The following is a 17,559-nucleotide window of genomic DNA, read 5'->3' as shown; positions in this document are numbered from 1 at the left end:
TCCGGTGTGGCAAAACAATGGTATATTACTACAATAAATAAGATCCCAGTAGGTAAAGCTTTGGTCAGTAAGGAAGGAAGGTAGGTAGGTAGGTAGGTAGGTAGGTAGGTAGGTAGGTAGGTAGGTAGGTAGGTAGGTAGGTAGGTAGGTAGGTAGGCAGGCAGGCAGGCAGGCAGGCAGGCAGGCAGGCAGGCAGGCAGGCAGGCAGGCAGGTAGGCAGGTAGGTAGGTAGGCAGGTAGGTGGGTGGGTGGGTGGGTTAGGGTGAGAGAGAGAAGCACCATGGCGCAGGTGACAGGTTATCCAACATTATCAAGATATGAGCCATATGAACCGTCTAGAGGCGGCGGGAGGTATACAGGTTAATGTTACTGACCTGCACCAGGACCCAGCCGCCCTGCTGCGCTGCACTGCTCAGTACCACCTCCAGGGGCGGCGCCCCCGGTTCCCCCACACCCTGGCACAGCCACACAATCATTATCATCAATACCACCATTATTACATCTTTATCAACATTTATATACAATATTGCATAATTGGAATAAATCAGTTTCGTCACAGTACAGTGAGGATGGGGGGGGGTCATATTCACTGTCACACAGTACAGTGAGGATGGGGGGGTCACATTCACTGTCACACAGTACTGTGAGGATGGGGGGGTCATATTCACTGTCACACAGTACAGTGAGGATGGGGGGGTCACATTCACTGTCACACAGTACTGTGAGGATGGGGGGGGGGTCATATTCACTGTCACACAGTACTGTGAGGATGGGGGGGTCACATTCACTGTCACACAGTACTGTGAGGATGGGGGGTAATATTCACTGTCAAAGTACTGTGAGGATGGGGGGGGTCACATTCACTGTCACACAGTACTGTGAGGATGGGGGGGTCACATTCACTGTCACACAGTACTGAATGGGGAACAAAGTCACAGCTAAAGAGGCCAGTAAGGATAGAGGATAACCCCCGGGTGAGGATACCAGGATAAGGATACCAGTACCTTGGTGTGTGTGGGCGCCACGATGACTCTGGTGATGCCGGCCAGGCCGCGGGCGTGGGCGGCACTCGCCACCTCCCCGCCCACGTCCCGCCCATAGTCCGTCCACACCAACACCGGCAGCTTCCGCTCCTCCGCCCCGAGCCTGGGGGAGCCCACACTCAGCTCATCAGGTAATACACCAGACATTGTCTACGGTAACCTTCATAGACTAATGAACTTGTGTCATTAATCATATTTTATTAACAGACAGAAGAGAAAAGGAAGGAAGGAAGGAAGGAAGGAAGGAAGGAGAGAGAGAGAGAGAGAGAGAGAGAGAGAGAGAGAGAGAGAGAGAGAGAGAGAGAGAGAGAGAGAGAGAGAGAGAGAGAGAGAGAGAGAGAGAGAGAGAGAGAGCGAGAGAGAGAGAGAGAGCGAGAGAGAGAGAGAGAGCGAGAGAGAGAGAGAGAGCGAGAGAGATAGAGTGCGAGAGAGAGTGCGAGAGTGTGCGAGAGAGTGTGCGAGAGAGAGTGCGAGAGAGAGAGAGAGAGAGAGAGAGAGAGAGAGAGAGAGAGAGAGAGAGAGAGAGAGAGAGAGAGAGAGAGAGAGAGAGTGCGAGAGAGAGTGCGAGAGAGAGTGCGAGAGAGAGAGCGAGAGAGAGAGCGAGAGAGAGTGCGAGAGAGAGCGAGAGAGAGAGCGCGAGAGAGAGAGCGCGAGAGAGAGAGCGCGAGAGAGAGAGAGCGCGAGAGAGAGAGCGCGAGAGAGAGAGCGCGAGAGAGAGAGCGCGAGAGAGAGAGAGCGCGAGAGAGAGAGAGCGCGAGAGAGAGAGAGCGCGAGAGAGAGAGAGCGCGAGAGAGAGAGAGCGAGAGAGAGAGAGAGAGAGAGAGAGAGAGAGAGAGAGAGAGAGAGAGAGAGAGAGAGAGAGAGAGAGAGCGAGAGAGAGAGCGCAAGAGAGAGAGCGCAAGAGAGAGAGCGCGAGAGAGAGAGAGCGCGAGAGAGAGAGCGAGAGAGAGAGCGCGAGAGAGCGCGAGAGAGAGCGCGAGAGAGAGAGAGAGAGAGAGAGAGAGAGAGAGAGAGAGAGAGAGAGAGAGAGAGAGAGAGAGAGAGAGAGAGAGAGAGAGAGAGAGAGAGAGAGAGAGAGAGAGAGCGCGAGAGAGAGCGCAAGAGAGAGCGCAAGAGAGAGAGAGAGCGAGAGAGAGAGCGAGAGAGAGCGAGAGAGAGAGCGAGAGAGAGAGCGAGAGAGCGAGAGAGAGAGCGAGAGAGCGAGAGAGATAGAGAGCGAGAGAGAGAGAGAGCGCGAGAGAGAGCGCGAGAGAGAGCGCGAGAGAGAGCGCAAGAGAGAGCGCAAGAGAGAGAGAGAGCGCAAGAGAGAGCGCAAGAGAGAGAGAGAGCGAGAGAGAGAGCGAGAGAGAGAGCGAGAAAGAGATATAGAGAGAGCGCACGCGGGTGTGGGAAGCATGTAAAGGACTGATGCCTTCTTTTCTTACTCGATGGTGAGAAGCGTTGATTACATTTCAGACTTGAGATACTGGCGTACCAGTAGCACTGTACTGAGCGACACCTTCCACAGTCTCAGCAGGAGAGGGAGAACAAGAGTGGACAACACAAAGATGGCAGGAAGGAGGATGGACATCGGCCAGAATGGACTGGGTTCAGGGGAGGCCAAAAGACAGAGGGGGAGGAGCTGAGAAGACAGATAGGTCAAGAAGGGAAGGTAGGCACATGGGACAGAAAAGGTAGGAGTTGGAGAAGTGACACTTAGACGATGGGTAGGAGACGACTGGGAAGGAAAGGTGGAAGCATCAGGTGGGGAACCATGAGGAAGGCATTCAGTTTCAGAATGCAGAGGAACGGAAGACGGGGAGCTGGTGCAAGTGTCTGGGGTCCAAGGCCTGGAAACAGTTGCAAAACTGAGACAGGTGAGAAGGGTGGGGAGGAAAAGTGCGATGCAACCCACGAGCATAATTAAGTCACTTTGGAGAAAGACTGGAGATGATGAACCCGATTTCTTTCTTTAGGTAAAGATACATAATCGCAATGTTTTAAATTGAATATGACATTCACAAATTTATAGTGCATGCATGTGCAGAAGGCAGTGTGGGTGTGACTACAATTGATGCAGCAAGCTTGAGAAGAAGAGCACTGTCTTAGAATGACCTGGGACTCCACGCAAGGGACACAGGGACACCTCACTTGTGTACGTTAAGGGACCATGTCCCTTCTCCAGCACCTATTACACAGGCGAGGAGTGCGGATGTACTCCTAAATAGAGCATCTGGCACCTGCAAGAATCACGGACGACAGAAGGAACCTACCGTCAAAAGTGATTTTGACTACTACAAGAAGCTATCAATCTGGAGAATAGACTTGGGCCTCGAGGATATATTTAATATCCTCATGGTAGTCATTGAGGTCCCTATCTCCCTTCGCAACATGGTGTGGGAGAGACTGGTCTAATGCTGACATTTAACCGAGCATATTTAGACCCAAACGGGGGTCTCACCAATGTAGAACACTAGCCAGGTGAGCAGTGGCCTCCTGAGGAGTTGCAGTTACACGTGTGATGACCAAGCCACAGATCCGAAGATGGAGAATCGAAAACGTTTCTCCATCTTCTGATGTGTAGTTTGGTCATCATATCTTCAGCCACGTTATTGTGACTCATCGTCTGCTTTACACGTGTGCCAGTCCGGGTGGGGTTACAACTGACATGGGTATCCAATGAATCATCTAGGTGTTTATGGATGTGTAAATCATCAGACACATGTATGGTCACGTGTTACGGACTCGTCGCCCGTAACTGTGGCGACGGTTACTTACTCCCGCTCGTCGGGAGACTGTGGGCAGTCCACAGTCTCCCCACATGGTCCTGGAAACGACCAAGTAACCCGCCGCCGATGAAGCAGTGTGGTAGCTGCTAGCGATTTAGTGTTGAAAAAGATCGGCGTACCTTTGGGACTGGCTTAAGGGAGAGACTGACGACAGGGAGGTGTCTGTCGAGTAGAGCTGCTAGCGTTAGAGTTAGTGCTGCGTTAGAGACTGCTGCCAGGGGATCGCGACCCCTGTATTGTGACCCCGCTCAGCGTGTGGCTGAGATACTCTGCCAGCGAGTAGCTGGAGAGCGGTCGTGGGGTTAAAGGCACCTCATGACACTGTCAGTGGGCTGGCCCATGTACAGGTGAACTCGCCGGTGTTCTTCCCAGTAAGGTTGGATACGCTACTGGACAGTGAAGAAATACTGGGGATTGATGAACTCTGCGGGTGAGCACGTTTGATATCCTGAGCGAAAGGATTGTACATAGGTGTAGTAATAGCCTATCTGTTCTTTATATATTATTTATGGTGACGGTGTACATATATATACTTAACGGTGATGGAAAGATATTTAATACATTGACGAAAGGAACAGTGTTTTGTTCATCCCCACCTTTTTTTATGCACTACATAGCCACTTTCTTGAAAGTGTACTACCAACTTGGGGTCGTATACTATCATTTTGGTTCTACCATCAAAGAACCCGGTTGCGACCCATAGTGGCCGTAACACATGGGCATCCAATGACTCATCTAGGTGTTTATGGATGTGTAAATCATCAGACACATGTATGGTCATCGTGGCAAAAGTCAATATACGTAGGCCACATAGCGGAGCCAAACCAACCCTAGAATGCATCAGACCAGGAAGGAATCATGTGCATTTGATTGCTGGGATTATAGCACCGAGATTCCCCAGTGTGAGGGGGGGGGGTTAAAAAATGCAAATTTCACAACGAAAAATGAAGCCACGTCAAGTGACGAGGTGGTAACCAGTGGGGCTTTAGGGTCAACTTTGCCACTGAAGTGGGAGCTGGTCAGTTGCGTGTCAAGAAGAAGCCTGGTCTGGCAATGTTGCCAGGGCTGATCTTCCATCACTGCCAACTCGACTCCAGGGCCTGGTCATTCACCCCCATAAGCCTGTCTAAGATAAGTCAGTTCGATGTCCATGCATCATTAATTTCTAAAGTCTGGGATACCACCTACCAGGGCAGCTAAGGAAGCCGAGCACTCGCCAGTGCAGGAAGAGATACGTCGTCTTAAGCGGCGCACCCCCCCCCTTTTTTAACAGAGGAGTCATACTGCATCTACTTTCTCCTACACAGGTGCAAAGACCTCGTTCTTTCTTTCACCTCAGCCTGGATACCCAATTACCCACCAAGGACGTGCCCTAATGGGCAACCCTTCTAGAAGGTGGTTCATTGGTTCAAACAAGATCCCTACGGACGTGTACCTTCTCACAACGCCCGAAGAAGGGCAGGAGGGGGGGGGAGGGTCCAAGGTAACCCTCACCAGCCCCAGGGAGTCGTATGAGAGCCCCGCTCACCACGACAGGGCGACACTGTTAAGGGCCAGGTCTGGTCTTAACTAGCGGGACACTCGCATCTTGGAGAGGGCCAGGTCTGGTCTTAACTAGCGGGACACTCACATCTTGGAGAGTGCCAGGTCTGGTCTTAACTAGCGGGACACTCACATCTTGGAGAGGGCCAGGTCTGGTCTTAACAAGCGGGACACTCACATCTTGGAGAGGGCCAGGTCTGGTCTTAACAAGCGGGACACTCACATCTTGGAGAGGGCCAGGTCTGGTCTTAACTAGCGGGACACTCACATCTTGGAGAGGGCCAGATCTGGTCTTAACTAGCGGGACACTCACATCTTGGAGAGGGCCAGGTCTGGTCTTAACTAGCGGGACACTCACATCTTGGAGAGGGCCAGGTCTGGTCTTAACAAGCGGGACACTCACATCTTGGAGAGGGCCAGGTCTGGTCTTAACAAGCGGGACACTCACATCTTGGAGAGGGCCAGGTCTGGTCTTAACTAGCGGGACACTCACATCTTGGAGAGGGCCAGGTCTGGTCTTAACAAGCGGGACACTCACATCTTGGAGAGGGCCAGGTCTGGTCTTAACAAGCGGGACACTCACATCTTGGAGAGGGCCAGGTCTGGTCTTAACAAGCGGGACACTCACATCTTGGAGAGGGCCAGGTCTGGTCTTAACTAGCGGGACACTCACATCTTGGAGAGGGCCAGGTCTGGTCTTAACTAGCGGGACACTCACATCTTAGAGAGGGCCAGGTCTGGTCGCAGGAGCGCGGGGTTCCCCAGCATGCAGTTCACTACCTCTCTCGCTCCAGCCACCAGCTGAGAACACATACTTTAATTATAATTTTATTAAAATACGTCATTCGTATGTGTGTTTCTTACTGAAAATGTATTAAAAATACGACATTTGCACGTCTTTATTACAATGCTATAAAACACATTAGATGTGTTGTGTCTTCTTGTATGTGTTTGATATGTACACAATACTTTACGAGGCAAATCCTTAAAGCTAACAACACTTCACCCTGAAACACTATGGAGAGAGTTAAGTCATTAGACTAACACTGTCGGAAATCCGACTCACGTTAACATACTATAGTTACCCCATTAAAGGAGAGAATGGGATTTCCTAACATCACACAACACGTAAATATTCAATATCATTTCTTTTAAAACTTTAGTCTCGTGTTTAAACTTAATAAAATAGTATTCACAAGGACTGAATATAATTAAATACACCAGGAATATAGCTTGACTCCCTATTCCTTAAGACATAAACAGAACCAGCAAACACTGGACGCCACCCCACAGGGAAGCGCCAGTCACGTAGGCCACAGAGAAGTAGGCCAGTCACATCTGTCCTCTTATTAAAAATATCGTCGCTTTTGGCTGTTTAACCATATGGCCGAAAGTGGACGTAATTTGAAAATGAAAATAAATTTTGGATTTTTTTTTTCAACAACAGTAAGTTAAGGGTCCTCTGATAGGTTAGGTGGACAGGAAATTCTCATAAAAGTTTCAAAACGTTATGAAAAACGTTAATTGAAAGTTTCTTCTTCTAACCTTACCGAGTAGGCTGGACGACTCAAACAGAAAACGGAACAGTACGTCACTTTTGTGACTCGATTTCATTTCAAATTACGTCCAAATTTGGCCATAGTGCGCATACGAGCCAAAAGTGACGTTATTTTTAAGAGGACGGGTTGTACAGAGAACTTGTAAACACAACAACAGAGCCACACGAGCACCACTCGTCAAAGATTCCCAAAATATGAATCAACCAACCAAGTAACTGCTTTGTGACCCCTACAGCAAAGAGAAGAGCTAAGCATCCGACTTCCTAACGTCTTTTATTAGTAGTGATCACTATAAATATTGGATATGTGGCAGGTTATTAGCAGACAAAAAACACAAACACAGTGTTTACTCAACTACACACACCCAATATTTCATGTCACACCTGTACTTTATATGTTAATTAGCAATTCTTAAAGCCTTAACTTTTAACAGGTAATATGTAATGTGGAGTAACTGAAAAGGTTGAGCTGGCCCCACAAACAGTGAAGTTTATTGCTACCTTGGCTGTACAGAAGTGGCACTGAGCTACCCGCCATTACGTGGCACTGAGGCACATGTACCACACCCTAAGATGATGGAGGAAACATAGCCAGCCTAATTAGGCCATATCAATCACTCGGCTAAGGCTTTATATTTTATTAAAACTGTAGACAGTAGTATTATTTATATTAGTAGAGTAGACCACCATATGTGGTATAATTTATATTTAGCAAAAGGTAAACAATTTGTAGTTTGTCCTGTATCTACTCATAGTGGTATAAGCTACAATTGTCCATCCAACTATGTGCAGATAAGATTCTGGCAGGCTGAATCAGAATATACAGTCCCCTAAGTACCATAATAATACATTATTCATGTAACAAAAAAATTGAATAAAAATAAATAATTGCCTACTAGGATTTTCCCACAAACACAATTATAGTGGACGAACGTTTAGTATGCACTTATATTATCTAATGATCCTAAAATCCTTCTTTATACTTTATCAAAGTTTGATAACTAAAATTACACAATCTCCGCATCCCTAAAAAATAATTATGACTTATAAACCAAATATTTAGCAGGCAACACCACAACATAACGCATTCTATAAAATTACAGGTACAAACAGTGAGCAAGCATTTATGTTATAATACAAGAGCCACGAGTTGGACATTAGACATTATTCTACTTTAAAAATAAAATATAAGAAAGAGATTGTCGTGATTCAACAATAGACATTATAAGAATAACATGCGCACTGTATTCAAATATATGTTGCCCTGTATGAGCCGCACTGTGCGCGGAGCGTGACTGTACCCACCAGGCGAGGCTTGCACAGTCTCAGGAGCATGAGGGCGTTGAAGTCTGAAATCCTTCCTCTGGGCGCCTCGACCACTCCTCGGCTCCCAGGCAGGCCGATGTCCTGTGGTGGTTGATGGTTACTTCTCCTCTATGGAGTCCTCCACGCTCAGGCACTCCTTCCTTTAACTTTATTATATAAACAGCCAAATCCTGCTTATCAGAACTACCAAGATTATATATTTTTTCTAACAAATACTCAACACAGAAATAATGTACTTGATCCTATTTATAATGAAGCTCAATTTAAAACAAGCAGCAAAACAAATTTTCTGGTAACCTTAATTCCTCTATAAGCTATCTCAAGTTTTATTTTAACTATAACTTACAAATTATGAGTTTAAAAGTGGATATTAAAGTAGCGCTGAGCCATAATTTTTTCATATAATTTACTTCTACTTTTATGCTACTGAAAATAAGTAGCTTGACTACTGTGCATAAAAAATACCAAGAGTGAAAATCTTCAAGAAATATGAAAACATCGTGAGTGACCTCCTTGCAACATCTGACCCCTTCATCACATAGTTTAAGAAATATAAACAACTTCTGTTCATACATTTTTGACATAGGATTCTAATCAGAAATATGTTAAACACTATGTTACATTAAACATGCTATGCCTAATATCTGTCTCATTACGACAACCTCAATTATTGTTGTCCATGGCCTTACATCCTGGAGCTGTGACTGTGCCAGAGTCACTTTACCTGTGTGTATGGTACAGTCTCTACCACACCATTGTCACCAGTAATATTTGAACTGTCGTTGTTAACTTAGTACCAAAAATGTCTTTAAAGGCGGTACTAACATTACGTCATAACTTATGTTATCAATCTTCTGTCAATGTCATCAATCTGACCACCAAAACCCCCAACCATAACCAGTTGACTTGGTATTGTTACAGCTACTCTTAAGTGTTACCAGCACTACTGTTAAGTTTGGCCAATATAGTCAGTATAACCCCTACTCTTTGTATTACCAGTACCGTAAGTATTAATCCCAGTACTACATGTAATGTTACCAGGACCATTACTACCGTCACAAGGCTGTGCAGGATGAGCTGAAGACGGGCTCCTCGCAGCAGGTCACTGGCTATGTTGTCGAACTCGGTTTCCAGTGCCACCACGGCCTTCAGGAGGGCGTGCTGACCAATGTTACAGGCAGGAAAAGCAAATTAGCGTGAAGTGGGAAACATACAAAGGTTTCTGAGGTGTGCAGAACGTACAGCTTGAGAGGATAAATTACAAGGATGGATGTTGGGATATTCTACTTATCAGGGCTAGGGGTGATAAGCAGAGGCTCAGATGTTGACGTGGGGGATGGCGGGGTTAGGTTCATCAAGTAAGCGGCCAAAGGCAGGGATATTTAAGAACGGGAAAGGAGTTTATGTATTTCATATCTACTGTGGTATAAGCAAGGCTGGATCAGATTGTTACAAAGCTGGAACGCTATTGTGATTATTATTATTATTATTACTTAGACTTCAGTGAAAAGAAAACATAAGAGGTGGGAGACCTGTTGGCCCTTTCTGAGAGGTGCTCATCTAGACCCCACCCCTTTCTTCCTTTACCTGCCCAGCTGATTTTTAAAGCTACCTATACCATTTCCTTAATGATGATATACGATAACTTATCCCACATGTCTACCACCCTCCTGCCAAACCAATACCTTCACGTATCCCTCTTGAATATGAACGTCCTCAAATTATACTTATTGTTTTGGGTTCTGGTCCAATGTAATAGTTTCAAGACCTTACTCATCTCTACACATGAGGACCTCGATCCTATATCTTCTCTCATCCTCCACCCTCGCCCCCTCCACCTCTCACCCCCCCCCCACCTCTCACCCCACCTCCACCTCTCACCCCCTTCACCTCTCACCCCCTTCACCTCTCACCCCCCCCACCTCTCGCCCCCCTCCACCTCTCGCCCCCCTCCACCTCTCTCCATCCTCCACCTCTCACCCCCCTCCACCTCTCACCCCCCCACCTCTCGCCCCCCCCCCACCTCTCACCCCTCCCCCACCTCTCACCCCCCTCCACCTCTCACCCCCCTCCACCTCTCACCCCCCCACCTCTCACCCCCCTCCACCTCTCACCCCCCACCTCCACCTCTCACCCCCCACCTCCACCTCTCACCCCCCCACCTCCACTTCTCACCCCCCCACCTCCACCTCTCACCCACCTCCACCTCTCACCCGCTCCACCTCTCACCCCCCCACCTCTCACTCCCCAACCTCTCACTCCCCAACCTCTCACCCCCCCACCTCTAACCCCCCCTCACCTCTCAAACCCCTCCACCTCTCAACCCCCCCTCCACCTCTCAACCCCCCCCTCCACCTCTCAACCCCCCCCTCCACCTCTCAACCCCCCCCTCCACCTCTCACTCCCCCACCTCTCACTCCCCCCACCTCCTTTCACCCCCCCTCCACCTCTCACCCCCCCTCCACCTCTCACCCCCCCTCCACCTCCCCCACCTCTCACCCCCCCTCCCTCTCACCCCCCTCCACCTCTCACCCCCCCACCTCCACCTCTCACCCCCCCACATCTCACCCCCCACCTCCACCTCTCACCCCCCCACCTCCACCTCTCACCCACCTCCACCTCTCACCCCCCCCACCTCTCACCCCCCCCTCTCACCCGCTCCACCTCTCACTCCCCCACCTCTCACCCCCCCCACCTCCACCTCTCACCCCCCACCTCTCACCCCCCCTCACCTCTCACCCCCCCACCTCTCACCCCCCACCTCTCACCCCCCTCCACCTCTTACCCCCCACCTCCACCTCTCACCCCCCACCTCTCACTCCCCCCACCTCTCACCCCCCCACCTCTCACCCCCTCCACCTCTAACCCCCCGGCCTCCACCTCTCACCCGCTCCACCTCTCACCCCTCCCCCACCTTTCACCCCCCCACCTCTCACCCCCCTCCACCTCTCACACCCCCCACCTCTCACCCCCCTCCACCTCTCACCCCCATCACCTCTCACCCCCTTCACCTCTCACCCCCCCCCACCTCTCACCCCCCTCCACCTCTCACCCCCATCACCTCTCACCCCCATCACCTCTCACCCCCCCCCACCTCTCACCCCCCCACCTCTCACCCCCCCCCACCTCCAGCTCTCACCCCCCACATCTCTCACCAACTCCACCTCTCACCCCCCCCCTCTCACTCCCCCCCCCACCTCTCACCCGCTCCACCTCTCACTCCCCCCCACCTCTCACCCCCCCTCCACCTCTCACCCCCCTTCACCTCTCGCCATCCCCACCTCTCACCCCCCTTCCACCTCTCACCCCCCTCCACCTCTCACCCCCCACCCCCCCAACTCCACCTCTGACCCCTCTCCACCTCTCACCACCCCACCTCACCCCCTCCACTTCTAACCCCCCCTCCACCTCTCACCCCTCCCCCACCTCTCACCCCCCCACCTCTCACCCCCCTCCACCTCTCACCCCCTTCACCTCTCACCCCCTTCACCTCTCACCCCCCCCCTCACATCTCACCCCCCACCTCCACCTCTCTCCCCCCCACCTCCACCTCTCACGCGCTCCACCTCTCACCCCCCCCACCTCTCACCCCCCGCTCCACCTCTCACCCCCCCTCCACCTCTCACCCCCCCACCTCTCACCCGCTCCACCTCTCCCTCCCGCACCTCTCACCCCCCCCCACCTCTCACCCCCCACCTCTCAACCCCCCTCCACCTCTCACCCCCCCACCTCCACCTCTCACCCCCCCCTCCACCTCTCACATCCCCCTCCACCTCTCACCCCGCCCTCCACCTCTCACATCCCCCTCCACCTCTCACCCCGCCCTCCACCTCTCACCCCCTTCACCTCTCACCCCCCCCTCCACCTCTCACCCCCCCACCTCCACCTCTCACCCCCCACCTCCACCTCTCACCCCCCCCCCCACCTCCACCTCTCACCCCCCCCACCTCTCACCCCCCCACCTCCACCTCTCACCCCCCCCCACCTCCATCTCACACCCCCCCACCTCCATCTCACACCCCCCACCTCCATCTCACACCCCCCCACCTCCATCTCACACCCCCCCACCTCTCACCACCCTCACCTCTCACCCCCCACCTCTCACCCCCCTCCACCTCTCACCCCCCACCTTACACTCCCCCCACCTCTCACCCCTCTCCACCTCTCACCCCCCTCCACCTCTCACCCCCCTCCACCTCTAACCCCCCCTACCTCTCACCCCCCTCCACCTCTCACCCCCCCCCACGTCTCACCCCCCCACCTCCACCTCTCACCCCCCACCTCCACATCTCACCCCCACACCTCTCACCAACTCCACTTCTCACCCCCCACCTCTCACTCCCCCTCACCTCTCACCCGCTCCACCTCTCGCTCCACCTCTCACTCCCCCCCACCTCTCACCCCCCCCACCTCTCTTCACCCCCTCCACCTCTCACCCCCTCCACCTTTCACCCCCCCACCTCTCACCCCCCCCACCTCCACCTCTCACCCCTCCACCTCTCACCCCCCTCCACCTCTCACCCCCCCACCACTCACCCCCCTCTACCTCTAACCCCCCCTCCACCTCTAACCCCCCTCCACCTCTCACCCCCCCTCCACCTCTCACCCACCGTCCACCTCTCACCCCTCCCCACCTCTAACCCCCCTCCACCTCTCACCCACCACCACTCACCCCCCCACCTCTCATCCCCCTCCACCTCTCACCCCCCGCCACCTCTCACCCACTCCACCTCTCACCCGCTCCACCTTTCACCCCCCCCACCTCTCACCCCCCCTCCACCTCTCAACCCCCCCTCCACCTCTCAACCCCCCCCCTCCACCTCTCACCCCCCCCACCTCTCACCCCCCACCTCCACCTCTCACCTCCACCTCTCACCCACCTCCACCTCTCACCCACCTCCACCTCTCACCCCCCCACCTCTCACTCCCCCACCTCTCACCCCCCCCGCCACCTCTCAACCCCCCTCCACCTCTCACCCCCTTCACCTCTCACCCCCCCCCACCTCTCACCCCCCCACCTCCACCTCTCACCCCCCCCCACCTCCACCTCTCACCCACCTCCACCTCTCACTCGCTCCACCTCTCACCCGCTCCACCTCTCACCCCCTCCACCTCTCACCCCCCCCACCTCTCACCCCCCCCTTGACCTCTCACCCCCCCTCCACCTCTCACCCCCCACCTCTCACCCCCCCTCCACCTCTCACCCCCCACCTCCACCTCTCACCCCCCACCTCCACCTCTCACCCCCCCCCCACCTCCACCTCTCACCCCCCCCCACCTCCACCTCTCACCCCCCCCACCTCTCACCCCCCCACCTCCACCTCTCACCCCCCCCCCACCTCTCACCACCCTCACCTCTCACCCCCCTCCACCTCTCACCCCCCACCTTACACTCCCCCCACCTCTCACCCCCCTCCACCTCTCACCCCCCTCCACCTCTAACCCCCCTCCACCTCTAACCCCCCCTACCTCTCACCCCCCTCCACCTCTCACCCCCCCCCACGTCTCACCCCCCCCACCTCTCACCCCCCCACCTCCACCTCTCACCCCCACACCTCTCACCAACTCCACTTCTCACCCCCCACCTCTCACTCCCCCTCACCTCTCACCCGCTCCACCTCTCACTCCCCCCCACCTCTCACCCCCCCCCACCTCTCACCCCCTCCACCTCTCTTCACCCCCTCCACCTCTCACCCCCTCCACCTTTCACCCCCCCCACCTCTCACCCCCCCCCACCTCCACCTCTCACCCCCCCACCACTCACCCCCTCTACCTCTAACCCCCCCTCCACCTCTAACCCCCCTCCACCTCTCACCCCCCCCTCCACCTCTCACCCCCCCCGTCCACCTCTCACCCCTCCCCCACCTCTAACCCCTCCCCCACCTCTAACCCCCCTCCACCTCTCACCCACCACCACTCACCCCCCCACCTCTCATCCCCCTCCACCTCTCACCCCCCACCTCCACCTCTCACCCACCTCCACCTCTCACCCGCTCCACCTCTCACCCCCCCCCCCACCTCTCACCCGCTCCACCTCTCACCCGCTCCACCTTTCACCCCCCCCCCCCCACCTCTCACCCCCCATCCTCTCACCCCCCCTCCACCTCTCAACCCCCCCCCCCCTCCACCTCTCAACCCCCCCCTCCACCTCTCACCCCCTTCACCTCTCACCCCCCCCACCTCTCACCCCCCCACCTCTCACCTCCCCACCTCCACCTCTCACCCACCTCCACCTCTCACCCACCTCCACCTCTCACCCACCTCCACCTCTCACCCACCTCCACCTCTCACCCCCCCACCTCTCACTCCCCCACCACCTCTTAACCCCCCCTCCACCTCTCACCCCCTTCACCTCTCACCCCCTTCACCTCTCACCCCCCCCCACCTCTCACCCGCTCCACCTCTCACCCGCTCCACCTCTCACCCCCCCCCACCTCTCACCCCCCCCACCTCTCACCCCCCCCACCTCTCACTCCCCCACCTCTCACCCCCCCACCTCTTACCCCCCACTCCACCTCTCACCCCCCCTCCACCTCTCACCCCCCCCACCTCTCACCCCCCCTCCACCTCTCACCCCCTTACCTCCACCTCTCACCCCCCCCTCCACCTCTCACCCCCCCTCCACCTCTCACCCCCCCACCTCCACATCTCACCCCCCCCCCACCTCTCACCTGCTCCACCTCTCACTCCCCCCCACCTCTCACCCCACCACCTCCACCTCTCACCCCCCCACCTCTCCCCCCCACCTCTCACCCCCTCCCTCCACCTCTCACCCCCCCACCTCTCACCCCCTCCACCTCTCACCCCCCCACCTCCACCTCTCACCCACCTCCACCTCTCACCCGCTCCACCTCTCACCCGCTCCACCTTTCACCCCCCCCCCACCTCTCACCCCCCCTCCACCTCTCAACCCCCCCCCCCTCCACCTCTCAACCCCCCCCCCTCCACCTCTCACCCCCCCACCTCTCACCCCCCCGCCACCTCTCAACCCCCCCTCCACCTCTCACCCCCTTCACCTCTCACCCCCTTCACCTCTCACCCCCCCACCTCCACCTCTCACCCCCCCCACCTCCACCTCTCACCCACCTCCACCTCTTACCCGCTCCACCTCTCACCCCCCCCCACCTCTCACCCCCCCCACCTCTCACCCCCCACCTCTTACCCCCCACTCCACCTCTCACCCCCCCTCCACCTCTCACCCCCTTACCTCCACCTCTCACCCCCCCTCCACCTCTCACCCCCCCTCCACCTCTCACCCCCCCACCTCCACATCTCACCCCCCCACCTCCACATCTCACCTGCTCCATCTCTCACTCCCCCCCACCTCTCACCCCCCCACCTCTCACCCCCCCCACCATCTCCACCTCTCACCCCCCCCACCTCTCCCCCCCCACCTCTCACCCCCTCCCTCCACCTCTCACCCCCCCACCTCTCACCCCCTCCACCTCTCACCCACCCACCTCCACCTCTCACCCCCCCTCCACCTCTCCCCCCTCCCGCCTCTCACCCCCCACCTCCACCTCTCACACCCCCACCTCTCACTCCCCCCCCCCACCTCTCACCCGCTCCACCTCTCACCCGCTCCACCTCTCACTCCCCCCCACCTCTCACCCCCCCACCTCTCACCCCCCCCCACCTCTCAACCCCCTCCACCTCTCACCCCCCCCACCTCTCACCCCCCCAATTCTCACTCCCCCCACCTCTCACCCCCCTCCACCTCTAACCCCCTCCACCTCTCACCCCCCCTCCACCTCTCACCCGCTCCACCTCTCACCCCTCCCCCACCTAGCTCTCACCCCCCTCCACCTCTCACCCCCCTCCACCTCTCACCCCCTTCACCTCTCACCCCCACCTCCACCTCTCACCGCCCTCACCCCCCCACCTCTTACTCCCCCCACCTCTTACCCTCCCCACCTCTCACCCCCTCCACCTCTCACCCCCCACCTCTCACCCCCCCACCTCTCACCCACCCACCTCTCACCCCCCTCCACCTCTCACCCCCACCTCCACCTCTCACTCCCCCCCACCTCTCACCCCCCTCCACCTCTCACCCCCCCCTCCATCTTTAACCCCCCCTACCTCTCACCCCCCTCCACCTCTCACCCCCCCCCCACGTCTCACCCCCCCCCACCTCCACCTCTCACCCCCCCACCTCCACCTCTCACCCCCACACCTCTCACCAACTCCACTTCTCACCCCCCACCTCTCACTCCCCCTCACCTCTCACCCGCTCCACCTCTCACTCCCCCCCACCTCTCACCCCCCTCCACCTCTCACCCCCTCCACCTCTCTGCACCCCCTCCACCTCTCACCCCCCCACCTCTCACCCCCCCCACCTCCACCTCTCACCCCCACACCTCTCACTCCCCTCCATCTCTCACCCCCCTCCACCTCTCACCCCCCTCCACCTCTCACCCCCCCACCACTCACCCATCTACCTCTAACCCCCCCTCCACCTCTAACCCCCCTCCACCTCTCACCCCCCCTCCACCTCTCACCTCTCCCCCACCTCTAACCCCCCTCCACCTCTCACCCACCACCACTCACCCCGCCACCTCTCATCCCCCTCCACCTCTCACCCCCCCACCACTCACCCCCCCTCCACCTCTAACCCCCCTCCACCTCTCACACCCCCTCCACCTCTCACCCCCCGTCCACCTCTCACCCCTCCCCCACCTCTAACCCCCCTCCACCTCTCACCCACCACCACTCACCCCCCCACCTCTCACCCCCCCCACCTCCACCTCTCACCCACCTCCACCTCTCACCCACCTCCACCTCTCACCCCCCCCCCCACCTCTCACCAGCTCCACCTCTCACCCGCTCCACCTTTCCCCCCCCCCCCACCTCTCACCCCCCCTCCTCTCACCCCCCCTCCACCTCTCAACCCCCCCCCTCCACCTCTCACCCCCTTCACCTCTCACCCCCCCCCCACCTCTCACCCCCAACCTCCACCTCTCACCCCCCCCCACCTCTCACCCCCCACCTCCACCTCTCACCTCCCCACCTCCACCTCTCACCCACCTCCACCTCTCACCCCCCCACCTCTCACTCCCCCGCCACCTCTCAACCCCCCCTCCACCTCTCACCCCCCCCACCTCTCACCCCCCCACCTAAACCTCTCACCCCCCCACCTCCACCTCTCACCCGCTCCACCTCTCACCCCCTCCACCTCTCACCCCCCCCACCTCTCACCCCCCCCCACCTCTCACCCCCCCACCTCTCACCCCCCACTCCACCTCTCACCCCCCCTCCACCTCTCACCCGCTCCACCTCTCACCCCCCCACCTCTCACCCCCCCTCCACCTCTCACCCCCTTACC

The 17,559-nt window shown here is 56.5% G+C and overlaps 1 protein-coding gene across 2 annotated transcripts in view; it reads right to left on the bottom strand.

Moving 5' to 3' along the window:
- The window catches only part of LOC123757021 (dynein axonemal heavy chain 6-like), a 253,215-nt gene that overhangs the window by 35,877 nt on the left and 199,779 nt on the right, over positions 1–17,559 (bottom strand). For both annotated transcript variants that reach the window (XM_069329440.1, XM_069329439.1), the window contains exons 53-57: positions 9,291–9,398; positions 8,217–8,318; positions 6,072–6,154; positions 1,005–1,146; positions 375–455 (exon numbers count right to left, since the gene is read on the bottom strand). In XM_069329440.1, coding sequence (XP_069185541.1) covers positions 375–455; positions 1,005–1,146; positions 6,072–6,154; positions 8,217–8,318; positions 9,291–9,398 — 516 coding nt within the window. The remainder of the gene's footprint in view (positions 1–374; positions 456–1,004; positions 1,147–6,071; positions 6,155–8,216; positions 8,319–9,290; positions 9,399–17,559) is intronic.

This window comes from Procambarus clarkii, chromosome 22, assembly GCF_040958095.1.
Source record: "Procambarus clarkii isolate CNS0578487 chromosome 22, FALCON_Pclarkii_2.0, whole genome shotgun sequence".
Taxonomy (NCBI): domain Eukaryota; kingdom Metazoa; phylum Arthropoda; class Malacostraca; order Decapoda; family Cambaridae; genus Procambarus; species Procambarus clarkii.
The sequence above is the reverse complement of the archived record's forward strand: the minus strand, read 5'-3'. Positions and strand labels throughout refer to the sequence as shown.